Raw genomic sequence first — 13950 nt, 5'->3', positions numbered from 1 at the left:
TCTTAATTTTCCCCTCCATGATGGTTATATCAAAATTATTTAATTCTGTGTATTCAAACATATATAACGAATATGAAAAATACTCTGAGGTAGTATGTGTTATTGTAAAAAACATAAATATTTTTTTTAACAGACTATCGATGATCTTGCTAAAGAAATTGAAGAGCTTTCAGAAAGTATGCCTATATCAGTTGCTTCATCTTCATCTTCACGTGAAGAATTTTCAGAAACAGTCAAGTAAGTATGAAAATCAGTTTTTCATGCATGAGTAGATTTTGTATAAAAATGATACAACAATCATATGCCTATCTGTTAGTTTGTTTTGCACAATATGAATATAAGCTGTAATGTTAATTTATTTGCATGTAGACTTGTATAAAATTGAAAAGGTAATTTAAAGTAGCTCATTTTCTGATGCTTTGAAGTCTACCCATTGTTGCTAAGGGGCTAAATCAGTGGAATATCCAGGTTTAGTAGTGATCCTCAGTTTGTTTCCTGGCTGTAGAGCAAAGTCCCCCCCCCCTCAAAATAGCACTTAAATGATTTTTCATGAAGGCATCTCTGCCATAAGCAGTTACCTGCCAAGTGATGTGCCATAATTAATGAACCAAACATTCTTTAAATTCAAATGAAAAATCTATTTCATACTCTGTATTCATATGCATATATCTGATGAAAATTAATTTTTGAAGCATAAAAACTAAAATAGCATTAAAAATTACTAAATGTTCCATTTTGCTATGTGAACCAGTAGATTAAAAATGTTCTCTCTCTCTCTCTCTCTTCTTCTTCTTCTTCTTTTTTTTTTTTTTTTTTTTAACTTTTAATGTAGATTTACGTTTCTCAATAGTGGTCTGTGGAGAGGAAAAATTGTAATGCTTTTGTGGATTACAGAAATGCTTAGATCTCCTCAAGTATGAAGCATAGAAAGTTGGTTCATGTTTTATATGAGAGATGAATGTGCACCCTACAAAATACAAAAAGAACTTTAGAATTTGGAATTATAGTTCAGTCATAGCAGTATTAGCTAGTAGTAGCAAAATTAGCTAAAATTATGGGAATTTTGATGTTATACGCTGTTTGCATGCTGTGAATGCCCGTGAATCCCTTTTCCCTAACATTCTCATCTGGTGGGGAGCTCTGTCTCAGTTGCTTGTTAGATGGGGTTGTGATTGGTTATATAGTTTGGGAATTTTGTTTCACTGAAATTAATAAAATATAAAAATGAGTCAACAAAAAAATTTGTTGAAATGGAGAAGAGAGCAAGCAACTATTCAGATAAGTGAAACAGAAAAGAAATTGTTAGCAAATAAGTTATGCAAAAAACGAGCAAAACACTACTATGAAGAGAAAAAATTTTAACATCACAGACTATTTTTAAATAAATGAAGCCAGAGCAAGACAATTACAATTGACAATGAAAGTGAAATTGTATCATTGATTATCACAACCTAAATATTCGAAGTGTGGTTACACATTATAACGATATTACAATAGATTAAACAATAAAACAGTCCGATTTTATTGTGATGTGTGAGGATAAATCTATTGAGGTGGAAGGTTTTAGATTGAAAGCTACTGAAGACAGCGAAAAACCAGTGGTATGGAATTTAAAGAGTATGGCCAATTGTAATCCAATTAAGTTTACTTTAAACCATAATAGAAATGGGGGCCAGTGATATTTGTATTGTTATGTGCATAAGGGTTTGTAACAGATTGAATGTACACAGCTCTAGTGATAAGTTGATAAAATTTATTTTATCAAAAGAAACACTTTAGAATTCTGGAACTTTCCACAAAAATAATCATATAACTCTTCACAGAATCACAGATTAACTCTTCACAGTAATCGTAGTTAAATTTCAAACTGCTAATAATGTTAAACACACTGCAATGCACATCTCAAGAGCAAAGCTAACCTGGAGATAACTCAGTACTCCAAACTCATGTTGAACTGACAACTGAGAATTAATGGTCTTATTGCATTATTATAATTCTTATTGCATTATCTTATTACTGAGAATTAATGCCAGTCTATATAGTTTTTAACCTAGCCGCTGAGATATTTCTAGTATTATCTGCTTCTTGAAATTGCTGGAAGGCATATGAAGACCAAATTGCTGTTACAGCTACACAGAACATTAATTATAGTTATCGTATTTTCCGGCATATAACGTGCATCTATAATTTCAAGTTGTATTTTTTAATTTTTAGGTATATTCACCATATAACATGCACCCAATTCTTCACAAGTACACCTAAACGATACATTTTTCAATGCTCTTATTTTTTGGGATCACTTATTCAAACATTTTTCCTAGCTTTGTGAACATTGGTAAAGCACACTGACAAGCAATAAGGGGAACAGTATAGTTTGTGCGTGTGTTAAATTCTTGAAGGAGTAAATATTCCAGCAAAGAGGGTGGAAGCTATTCAATGCAGCTGTTCAGAAGAATACTACTGTAGCGCACTCCCAACCTGAATGAAATCATGGATGTTTTTAGATATTAGCAGTTAGATGTTTTCTCTTTCTGTAGTCATTTGAAGCTGAGATTTTGAAGTGATAATCGAAGTATATTGCATTAGCTTTAGTTGAAATACAGTTGATCTAGTGCTCCTTTTATGGCTCTCACGAAAAGAAACCAACACAGTGTTGGTTTCAAATGCAAAGCCATTCACCTTGCAAAAGGAAATGGAAATTGTGCTACAGAAAGGATGTTTGGTGTTTGTGAAAGATGGAATGGATAATGATTATTTATTTATGGGACAAAATATCGATGATGAAGATGAAACATAATTCGATGATATGCCTGAAGACGTAACAAAAGATGAACATGACTAATTCTTCTCGTTATCTGATAATGAAAATGTGTAATTACATAAGGTATGCTATTTCTTTTAAATAACCAGCATTTTGGTGCATGTAAAAAATCTTTTTCCTTATGTTTAAGCTATCATTTTTATATCCAGTGTATAGCACGCAGCCATAAATTTTGGTCTTATTTTTTGTAATAAAAGTGCACGTTATATGCTGGAATATATGGTATTCAATTACAATATCCATTGCAGATATGCAGGGACTGTACCAAAATGTCTTCAAATGGTCGTCAAGTTTGGCGACAAAAATTAATCATCCAAACTGTTGCCAGCTTGGCAATATCTTGTCAAATTAGTGAGACAACCATTTACTCAATGTTAAACAGACTTGCTTCTGTATTTTTACTTTTCTGGCAAGCTTCGCTTCTCTAGATTATCATGTTACTTTATAGAGAAAAATACAACAATTTCACATATAATTGATCTAAATTCATCTATCGATGTACAAAATTCATAGCAGTATACATTTATCTGTATGTTAATTCAGCTGATTTAAAATTGTTTCTCTTTAGTGTGCTTATGAGATACTTTGAGTCAAGTTTGTTCATTGGTGACGTGTTCAGTATAGATATAGGCATACCAATTATTATGATGGGAGATTATAATGTAGACTCAAAACGAAATGAAAAGGCATTTGATTTCCTAAAACAATACTTTAATTTGAACATGGTACTTTTATATTATCCAAGTATACTTGGCAACATATTTATAGATCTTACATTTGCACGAAATATTACTTCACAGTTATTGAATTATGTTTGTTATTTCTCGTATCATGGTTCTATATTGCATAAAATAAGTTATGATTAAAAATTGTGTACAAACAAGAATGAATATTATTTACATTTTGTAAAGAAGTTTAAAAAAAAAAAAAATTCTTGAGTCACAAAAGTGAAAAGTACGTCTAATGCATTAAACACCAGCAGTCGTTTGGAACAGACAGCCTCCTGTCAATTTTTTTTTTTTTTTTTTTAATTTAACCCGGGTTTGATTGCCCTGAGTATGTCATACCCAGCCCTCCATTTTTTCGCTGTTTCTCTCTAACTTTTTTTTTTTTTTTTTTTTTTTTTTTTTTTAATGGGTGATTCTTCTTAGAACTGCCCCCAAGGAAAGGAAGAATAAGGGAAAGAGTTTTAAAAATAGGTATCTTGAAAACGCCACGAGTATGTCACATCCAGCGCGAGCATTTCTGTTACAATTCTGAGTACTGGTAGACGCACTGAATTTGTTCTCTCATTATGGCGCATTTTCAAAGTTATGATGAAGAAATGTGGCATTTCAGAAGTTTACTTGATGCTGTTTCTTTGGGTGAAGAAAATGTTGAAGAAGGTAACGAATTTTCCAATAATGAAGTGCCAGATGATGAAGAAATTTACGGTGAACACAAATCTTTGACTGAAATAAAATCTGATTCAGAGATCGATCTTTCTGATTCAAATGAAAGACTCGAGTGTTGGAAACACTTGTTAACAGGCGCACAGGCCAAATAGGCCACATCCTGTGTAGAGCTCGTGAGAAAAATGCATTTCTTTCCTACCATAACATGGAAAATGCTCATAGATGAGATGAAATCTCGTGAAAGTGCTATGAATTAATCTTCGTATATGTACAAGTTAGTTACTCCTCCTAAGTCGATACCTCGGTGCAGGGGGATGGAGCTACTGGTTAGCTTGTTCAATGAAAATCCTGTAAAGAAAGTGCATCTACTTGCAAATCAGGCATTGGTGGGTGGGCGAGGATATATTTAAATAAGCATAAGAGTACATTTAAAGTTAATTAAAATATATTTTGAAGTAAAAATATCATGGGATGGAATAATAGGTGGCCTAAACGTCTAAAAAGTGAAGATAAAAACAAAATAAGTGGAAAGATAATTAAAATTCATAATAATATTGGCAAAACACAGATTTTAACTGAAGGTGAATTACAATTTACATTTTACTTTAAAATTTACCTGCTGTTATTTTGAAAAGGGCATGCTTTGACTACATAGATATATTGTTGATTTCATTAATTATTTCAAAAAATATGAACATTTTATCTACTGGATCAGTTAACTCTCTCAATTTAGGCATGAAAGCTTTAAATACATTATTCATGGTCCTTTTATTGTGAATTCCAAAAATATCATTAAATTCAGTTACATTCTTAACAAAGCTTAAAAATTCTGAGCATTGATTATTCTCCTGTGAGGAACTGGATGCATTATTTCCTTGAGTATTTTTCTTAACAGGTTGGATTTTAGCAGCAGTAGCCGAGCTAGGGGATTGAACCTTAGATTTATTGCTAGAATTATGAGTTTGACTTTTCACCATTTCTGCAAAGGATTCAAATGAAAGTGACTATTTTATAGCAAAGGATAATACAGTACAAAGTTCATAATCCAGACTTGTTGGGACTTCGGCGATTCTGGATTGTAGATCATCAATTTAAATCTGGTAAAATGGTATGCCGAAATTATACAATTAAAAATATGAAACCGTAATTTATGAAATAAAGAGCAATTATGATCTAAAGGGTATCAAAATTTACACACACACACAAAAAAAACTTAATTAATATTTATTTGTTTATTTTATTAAACATTTCTTTCAATATAAGTTGTTTAAGTTGCTTCATTTTTTGTGCTAATACTTTCTCTTTAATTCTATAAGCAGACATAATTTCTTGTTCAAGTTACAAAGTTCCACTGTATAAGTCCTGTAACTGCTGTGTTGAGAATCGAGAATACCGACTAACTTGTCAATCAAAATGTTTTCATTTTCAATAACCTCTCTGTCACTTTCTTCACTATTGGAAGCGCGCATGCGCATACCGGAAATGTGCATGTGTAAACGCATTATGCACATGCGTAAAGCATACAAAAAATTTTTTTGTGGCTTTGAGTTCTGGATTATAGATCATTCCGGATAATGGACGTCTGAATTACGGACTTTGTACTGTATAAAAAATGGAGTAAAATGAAATTTCGTAGAAATGTTAGAATTTCTGGTAGAAATATAATTTGGTAACACATGCCTTTCAACAATGTTGCTTCTCCTCTGAAAGTTTGAAACTTCTTTTATCTTCTGATTTGATAAAGAAACTAGTGCGATGTATTAATATTTTTATTGACTCGATTAAAGAAGGCAGGTTTAGATTTCAGAAAGAAAAAACTGGCCGATTGACTGATTTTAAGAAGTGGCTTGCAGAAATTATTTATTTACGAGGAATATCGATTGATAGAAATGCTTAAAATGTTTTTAAGCTAAATAGTGATATTTTTTTTTTCATGTGTTCTGTAATGTATATTATGTTCTGTAATGTGTAGTATGAATTGTAGCATCTTTCAGATGTATTAAGTTTTGTGAAATTAAAACTAGTTTGTTTATCAAAAACCGAAGTAGCATCTCTTAAAATCATAACATTATTCTAGTGGGAGAAATAACATAATTGGATGAATGAATGGGAGTGGTCATAACAGCTAGGATTGCAAAGTATTTAGTTAAGTTATTTATTCATATTTTTCAGCAGACATACATCTGAACAGATTCTCAAATATCTAGTTGTAACAAAAGTTTTCCGCCAAAAAACATTCTTAATAAAGTTAGGGGGGAAAAAAGCATGAAAGCAGTACCTTTAGTGCAGGTAGTAATCACCACCCAAATCTATGATTTTCTGTCAACATTTTGGTAGTTTTTCAAAGAACCAGAAACTTGGTGGCCGCCAGTCCAAAAGCTGATCAACCTCATTTCGGTCGCCCTGTGCGTAATAGAAGATAGCACCGGTAAGATGTAGGTGCAGGTATTAAAAAAGGTAGAAGGGCGAAGGAGCGATGTCGAGGCTATATTGTGAGTAAGGCAAAAGATCCCATTCGATCTGCACAGACTCAAACCTGTGAATGCAGACACGTGGGTTTTGCATTATTGTGATGGAACATTACCTTTTTGTGCCGAAACTAAGTTCAATGCTTCTCCTTGATAGCAGTAGACACAGTACAAAAAATTTAAATATGCTGCCAAAGATTTACAATATTTTCACAGCTTAATTCAAGGAGCCGAAAAATTTTTAGCTATTTTGATAGCTAAAATTCCTGGCTTCTCCTGGAAATTTAGGAGCTTGTGCCAAAGTGGGAGGGATTCTACAGCCATCTTATGAAAAGCCTTAAAACAGCTGTTAAAAACATCCTAGGCAGAGCTCAACTAAATTTTGAAGAATTTATGACTTCTCACAGAAGTAGAAAATATTGTGAACCGACAACCTTTGACTTACATGTGTAGTGACTGATATGAGCCTGAAAATTTAAACTAGCTCATTTTATGTTGATCGAACATAAAGCTGAATATCCATACAACTTTACTGAGATCCTGAATGCTGGTCCAACAAAAGAAAAGTCTAATGAATCAAAACCAATATCAAACAAGACGTACAAAATAAATTTATGGAAATGGAGAAATCTATAGTTTCATGATTTAAGAAATGCTTATTTCTTTGGTATCCCTGAAATTAAAAGAATCTTGAAGTCGGTGATGTAGTTTCACCAAATCTAAGTTTTTGTGGGATTTGAGTTGCAGAATTAGTCTTGAAAGGCCATGATACACTTGTGTTCCAATTATTGTGTGAACATGCTTGGTGAAAACATACAGTGGGGAATTTAAGAGACCTATACAACTGATTTATACCATGGAACTTTTACTAAAAAAGTACTGAATCAACGAATTTTATATAATATTCAAATATTTCATGTATATGTATGTAACTTTTATTTAATTGATCAAATTGTTGCTTGTAATTTACCGTTTATAATACAATTCAATGTTTACTTGTTGAGTAATATTTGAATTTTATGCTATTAATTGTGCCTGTTATTTTCATAGAGCTTCCACTTCACTATTTTATGTGTATATCAGGTAAACGCACAATGTATTGATATATAAATTGCTTTCTTAAATTTGAATTTAGTTGTATGATGAATTAATGATAATTTTGTAAAAATTATCAGCTGCAGTGTTGAGAAAATCCGCCAAAAGATTATTTGTAATGCAGCTAAAGAATGCTTCTCTTCTGTATACAGAGAACAGGGTTCGTAGCGGTCCTCATAAGTGCTTATAAGTCCTTATATTTGAAAATAAAATATAAAGGCCCTTATAGGTGCTTACTTTTTCTTTAAAGCCCTTATTTTTTTTTGTTTTTAGTGCTTATTTTTTGCTTTTAGTGCTTTTTTTTTTTTTTTTTTTTTTTTTTTAATGCTACGAACCCAGAGGCCTTAATCCCGGAGTACAGACGTACTCAAATCGAGCTCTCTCAAGACCTTATCACTGAACCGGCACAGCAGGCCATCAAAATCTCGGGTTTCGGAGACCACGGCGGGGGTGGCAACAAAGACTGTGATAACCGTGTTTATGGCCGTCAGTCTACTTACTCGGATGGAAGCCACTACCGTCCGGGACGCGTAATGGCAGACCGCACATTGAGTTGAACAGTGTTAAGCGAATTTCGCTTACTGCGCATGCTTGATGGTGCACCTTTGGCGCGGGGAGAAATATTGGCGACTAAGCAACCCTACGCTAGTTTATTCGTGATCACCATGGCTGTCGATTGTGTTCGAGTGATGTTTACAATTGTAATGTTGTGAACTTTGCTTATTAGTTATTTTAACGTCCATACCGATTGCACTTGCTTATTTTTCTAATATATATTTCATTGTAATTTGTCAATAATAGTGCATTTAATATTTGTTAACATATGTTCGTAATAATTCATTATTTAAATGTAATTTTTTTACATGTTATAATTCAGTAATTGTAAACTGGAGTATCTCGCTTAGTTTGTTAGCATATATTCACGCTTTTATGTTATCATTTCAAAGAATTTAATAACTAGCATTAAGAAATTGTAAAACTTCATCAGTGTTATTTGCAAGCACTTGTTATATCCCTCAGTGTTTCTTTATGTATGTACGAATGGAACGTATGGTAAATCCTGAATTGTTTTTATTGCTTAAAAGTATAATAAATAAATTTTCAACTAATATATCCTAAATTTCAGTCTTTTTCTGAACGAAAATTTGTACAGTTCCAAAGGAATGTGCAGAATTTCATAGGTATTATATTTTACATTTTGAATGCAAACACTGCTTCACATTACTTCGTAATAATTTCAGTTTTCTAGTTGTTTGAGCAATACAGCAAAAAATAGTATTTTAACACAGTAATTAATTTACATATACATTATACTCTATGAAGATTTAAACGCCAGATTTGTTTACAATCAGATGGCGGTACATCTACCATATACCGTATTTATCTTCTTTTCAAATCGCGCCAACATAGTAATTACGCCAAATTGTTTTCTGGGCATGCGCAGTATGCGACATTCGTTTAACACTTCAACTCAATGTGCGGTCTGCCATTACGCATACCGGCAGCTGTTGATTCCAATTGCGTAATATCACATAGGGAAGAATTACGGCGCACGTATTGCGCAATAACGCTTGCAATATTTTGCAGAGATAATTAATTTTGATGTTTTGTCCGAGATTTGTTTATGAACACTTAAAAGAGTTTTACTGTGCTTGCTAAGCAGAATATTTTTCAATTCCATTGGTTTACTTTTATATGATGCGCATATCGAAATGTCAAAAGCATTTATTTAGCGGAAAAATTTAAAGAGCGGTTACAGTCTCCCCCCCCCCTCCGCTCCTCTTTTTCAAGTTACGCTCGACTGTGCAAATATTCGCCAATTTCCAAGTATGCGGGTTAAGATTTTACTGTTAAAGGATGACTGCATGAAGCAAATTTCTGTCTTCTGATTTCAGAAATGTTCCTCTTTTTTACTTAAATTACTTTGCTTGCAATATCTGTTAGGAGAAAACTGATATACAATGAAAAATTTAGAAAATGTTCAGAATTTAGATTTAAATTATTTAAATATCAATATGAGTGGAAAAATAAAATTGTATTTATTATTAGGTTCCAAGTGAATACAATAAATATGCCTTATTATTATTTTTTTTCTCTATTTTGAACTGAAATTTCATCATTAAATCTTGTAATATAGTTTAGTTCTGCATAGTTTTTTTTTTTTCCTCTCATTGTAAACTAGTTCTGTAAATTGAACTATTATTTAAAATTAAAAAAAAAAAAAAAAAAAGTTATTATTTTCCATGGTTGAGGTAATGCTCATTCTTTGTTAATAAATACTGCATTTCTCATATTTTAAATTACAAGTCTAATTTTTAAGGTTATGCAGTTGTGTATAATGTAATTAGACAGGTGCTTATTTTTTTCTTAAAATGTTCTTGAAAAATGCTTATAGGTGCTTATTTTTTTAACTATAATGTGGCTATGAACCCTGAGAGAATCTTACTCGTTTGCACTGCAGTGTTGATAAGAGAACACCGGTGAACCGCTGTGCATTTCTGGGCATATAAAACTATTCATCAAAGCTGAATTTTGTCTTTTCATATTACATACTTCTATAGTTATGAGAGAGTATACCTGCTGTAATGGACAATATATTTTATGTTACTTTTTAGTAGTGCACTGTGTAAATAGGGTAGTGGCTTACTACTTTGTTATTAGATTGATTTTTGCCCATAATATTGTTATTAATAGCTTTTTTTGTATAACTGATCAATTAAATTTAACAATAATTAAATAAGTTACTCAAATATAATTAAATTAAATAAATAAGTTACTCAAATGTCCCGTTTTGTCTAGCATTTGTTCTTATTCACAGTAAATCTAGGAACATATTACCAGCGGATGCAGGGAGAGTACTGTATTTGAAAAATATATTAATGAGCGAAAATGACCATCGCCACATTTTTCAGTGAACTTGTCTGGCTGATGTGATGATATGGGAATCGTATTTAACTGCTGGTGGAGAAGGTGAGGTATCATTCTTGCATTTACTTTTGCAAGTGGTATGAAAGGCTGCTGATCTAAGTTAATTTGAAAGAAGGCAAATGGTAACAGTTTGAAGACACGATCTGCAAAAATGCATGGTTGGTAGGTTGTTTACAATCTGCCATGTTAGTATTTATGCAAAGTCTATAAATGATGGTGAAATCAGCAGTAGATGCCAATGTCTTGAACGTATACGCATCATCAAAGAAAAAGGACATTGCAGACTGTTGCACTTGCTTGGTACAGCAAATCAGCGTCAGGCAATGGCTCAGCTAACAGCCCAGTACAATACAGATCCAAGTGCAAGTGTTTCGGAATGCACAGTTCAGCGGACACTGTTGGATATGGGATTGTTCAGCAGAAGTCCCACTCGTGCCTCTGTTGACCAAAATAAGCTATGCATACGGTGGGCTCGAGAACATCGAGAGTGGACTATGGGTAAGTGGAAGACAGTTGCCTGGTTGGATCAGTCATGATTTCTTATTCATCACATCAATGATCGTGTTAGGGTATGCCGTCTTCCAGGCGAATAGTTGCTCCCCATGTACAACAGGTCATACACAGGCTGCTGGTGGTGGTATTACGTTTTTGGGGGATGTTCACATGAGCTCTGAAACTCTTAGTTGTGGTAGAATAGACCATGAAAACTGCAGACTATCTGAATATAGTTCCAGATCAGTGACACCCTCACATGCCTCTGTCTTGTCAACTGGAAATGGAATCTTCCAGCAGGATAACATCCCTTGTCACCAAGGCTCAAATCGTTTTGGAGTGGTTTGAGGAGCATAAGAATTAATTCCAATTAATGTATTAGTGCATAACTTGCCAGATCTTAACCTGATAGAGCACATTTGGGATGTCATGTAGTGGCAGCTCAGAACTCAAACATCACGATGTTGGAATGTCTAGACTTTGCGTGACCGCTGCTTAGACATTTTGTACAACCTGTCTCCAGTCATCCAGGAACTTGTGGCATCCATGCCAAATTGAGTTGCAGCTGTTTTGCAGGCCAGAGGTCATGCAATGTGTTATTGAGTAGGTAGTCATAATGTTTTGGCTCATCAGTACATATAGATATTTGTAGGCATACTTTCTTAATCTTTTTGACACACTGTAATTGTTATTTTGAATGAATTTTTGGATTAATTGATTATTTGTTTATCAAACTTAATATCCATCCATTTATTACAGTTGAGTAAAGTTTTATATTGCTTTTTTTTTTTTTTTTTTTTTTCTCTCTCTCTCTCTCTCTCTCTTTAGCCATTTAAATACAGTAGTCAAAACTGGTTTTTCTTCAAAGAAAACTCAGAACAGTGTTAAGTCTAGCGTAAGTATCTTTTAAAAGTTTTTTAAAACTTGCTAATGAAACAGTTTTTATTCGGATGTTTTGCCTGCTAATTTTAAATGCTAACCTTAATGCTAATTTTAAAACATCAGGTTTCAAAAGACATAGGGTCACGCAGAGCCCAGTTAAAAGCTGCAGCATTTGAACAACAAGCTACATATTACTTGAGAAATATTTCTGGGAAATCAGACCCTGATGATCAAGTCGATGATCAGAAAAACACAGGTGGTATTTTAATTTAAATTGAATGTTTAAATCTAAGAGAGATATAACTTGCCTTTCTTACAGAACTTATTTTTTGAACCGATTTAGATGGAAAGTTCCCTAATTCTTCAAAAAAGGCAATGCGATATAAAGCTCGTGTGCCAAAGCATCTGAGAAAAATTGGGCGACCAAAAAATATTCCAGATCAAGAATCGGATAAAAAGTCTGAATCAGACAGTGAATCGAATGATGAAAGTTTTCTTCATCTTGCTAGTGACTTGCTGCCTTCTACATGTAAGTTAATCTCTTTCTCTTTTTTAATGCATGAATTAAAAGACTTCCATTTGATTATTATTACTTTGTTATTATTTCGTAATTTATTTAAGAATTTATGAGTTACTGGCATCGGATTTAGAACAAGCATTTTTAACATCAACTATCGCATACTTTCTTCATTGCTTAACTCAGTATTCTTTAAATGGCATTTAGAATTAAGATTCACTTTTTTATTATCATACATTCACTTTGTCACACAATCATTCAGTTATATGGTGTGGAGTTTTGCTTTTATTAGTCATATTGTTTATTTGAATTAAAATATATCTTCTGAAATGGAAGGTTTTGAAATAACAATGAGTTTTATGCCAGATTTTTATACACCATTAATTTGAAGTACATTTTAGGAAACTGTAAATTAATTTTTTTTTTTTACATGTGCACTTATATTTTTCTAATTACGGCTAAGTAATGGTATATAAAATTTTAAAATTTTTCTGAGTCTGCTAAATGAACATTTATTACGTAGAATAAACTAAATGACTTAAAGCATTAGTAAAAACAGCATGTTTTACTGGCAGAAGTGAGTGCATATGTATACACACATAAATACACAGACTCCAGACATGCTATATGCATATTTTCAATTAAACATTTTTACTAAATAACTGAGTGTTTTAAAAATAGTTTCTTCAAATAGCAGATATTGCCAGGAGGCAGAATGATATTTATTGTTTTGTATTTCATTTTAAAGTAAGGTCCATAAATTAGTTTATTATTAGAAATATCTCATATGAAGTGCTTAAAAATATTCATCATTAATTGTGGCTCATTTTGTGGATGTGTTATGGATTATAGTTGTTATTAGTTACCTAACTGTTAAATATTTTTACAAGTACTCAGCTGCGGTAAGACAGCTTCTCCGCAAAGCACGTTTAGGTTTGCCAGAAATTTTCAAGGGAAGGCAGGGTTGCCAGATGTGGCACAAAATTACCCATTAGGCGACAAAATTGGTAATATGCCCTAGACGGCACAAGAACATTCTGTAATTAATTCTTAGTGTTTTTTCCGAGAATGTTCTTGAAAGCAGGTCAAAAGCTATATATACCCTGCCTGTATGCAGAATAGAGAGTATCTTGAGCAGTAGAATTGTAAGTTGAGTTTAGTAATAGTGTTTTTAGTTCAGGATTAGCTTAAGAGCGACCGAACTGAGTTGGAAGCTGTATTTCAGGAACATTTGTCCAACAGTATTTCGAAAAATCCCCCCCAGGATGATGATTTTTTTCAGGATTTATGATATGTCTTTCAGATCTTGCACTAACTGATTTTTCATCTCTTCAGCCATGTCATCAATGCTGT

At 32.7% G+C, this 13950-nt stretch overlaps 1 protein-coding gene across 3 annotated transcripts in view; it reads left to right on the top strand.

Moving 5' to 3' along the window:
• The window catches only part of LOC118195184 (uncharacterized), an 86893-nt gene that overhangs the window by 60351 nt on the left and 12592 nt on the right, over nt 1-13950 (top strand). For all 3 annotated transcript variants that reach the window (XM_085816568.1, XM_085816569.1, XM_085816567.1), the window contains exons 7-10: nt 134-237; nt 12027-12093; nt 12204-12336; nt 12424-12609. In XM_085816568.1, coding sequence (XP_085672694.1) covers nt 134-237; nt 12027-12093; nt 12204-12336; nt 12424-12609 — 490 coding nt within the window. The remainder of the gene's footprint in view (nt 1-133; nt 238-12026; nt 12094-12203; nt 12337-12423; nt 12610-13950) is intronic.

Source organism: Stegodyphus dumicola, chromosome 5, assembly GCF_044657685.1.
Source record: "Stegodyphus dumicola isolate Sdum_Otavi_A_Nest chromosome 5, ASM4465768v1".
Taxonomy (NCBI): Eukaryota; Metazoa; Arthropoda; class Arachnida; order Araneae; family Eresidae; genus Stegodyphus; species Stegodyphus dumicola.
The sequence above is the reverse complement of the archived record's forward strand: the minus strand, read 5'-3'. Positions and strand labels throughout refer to the sequence as shown.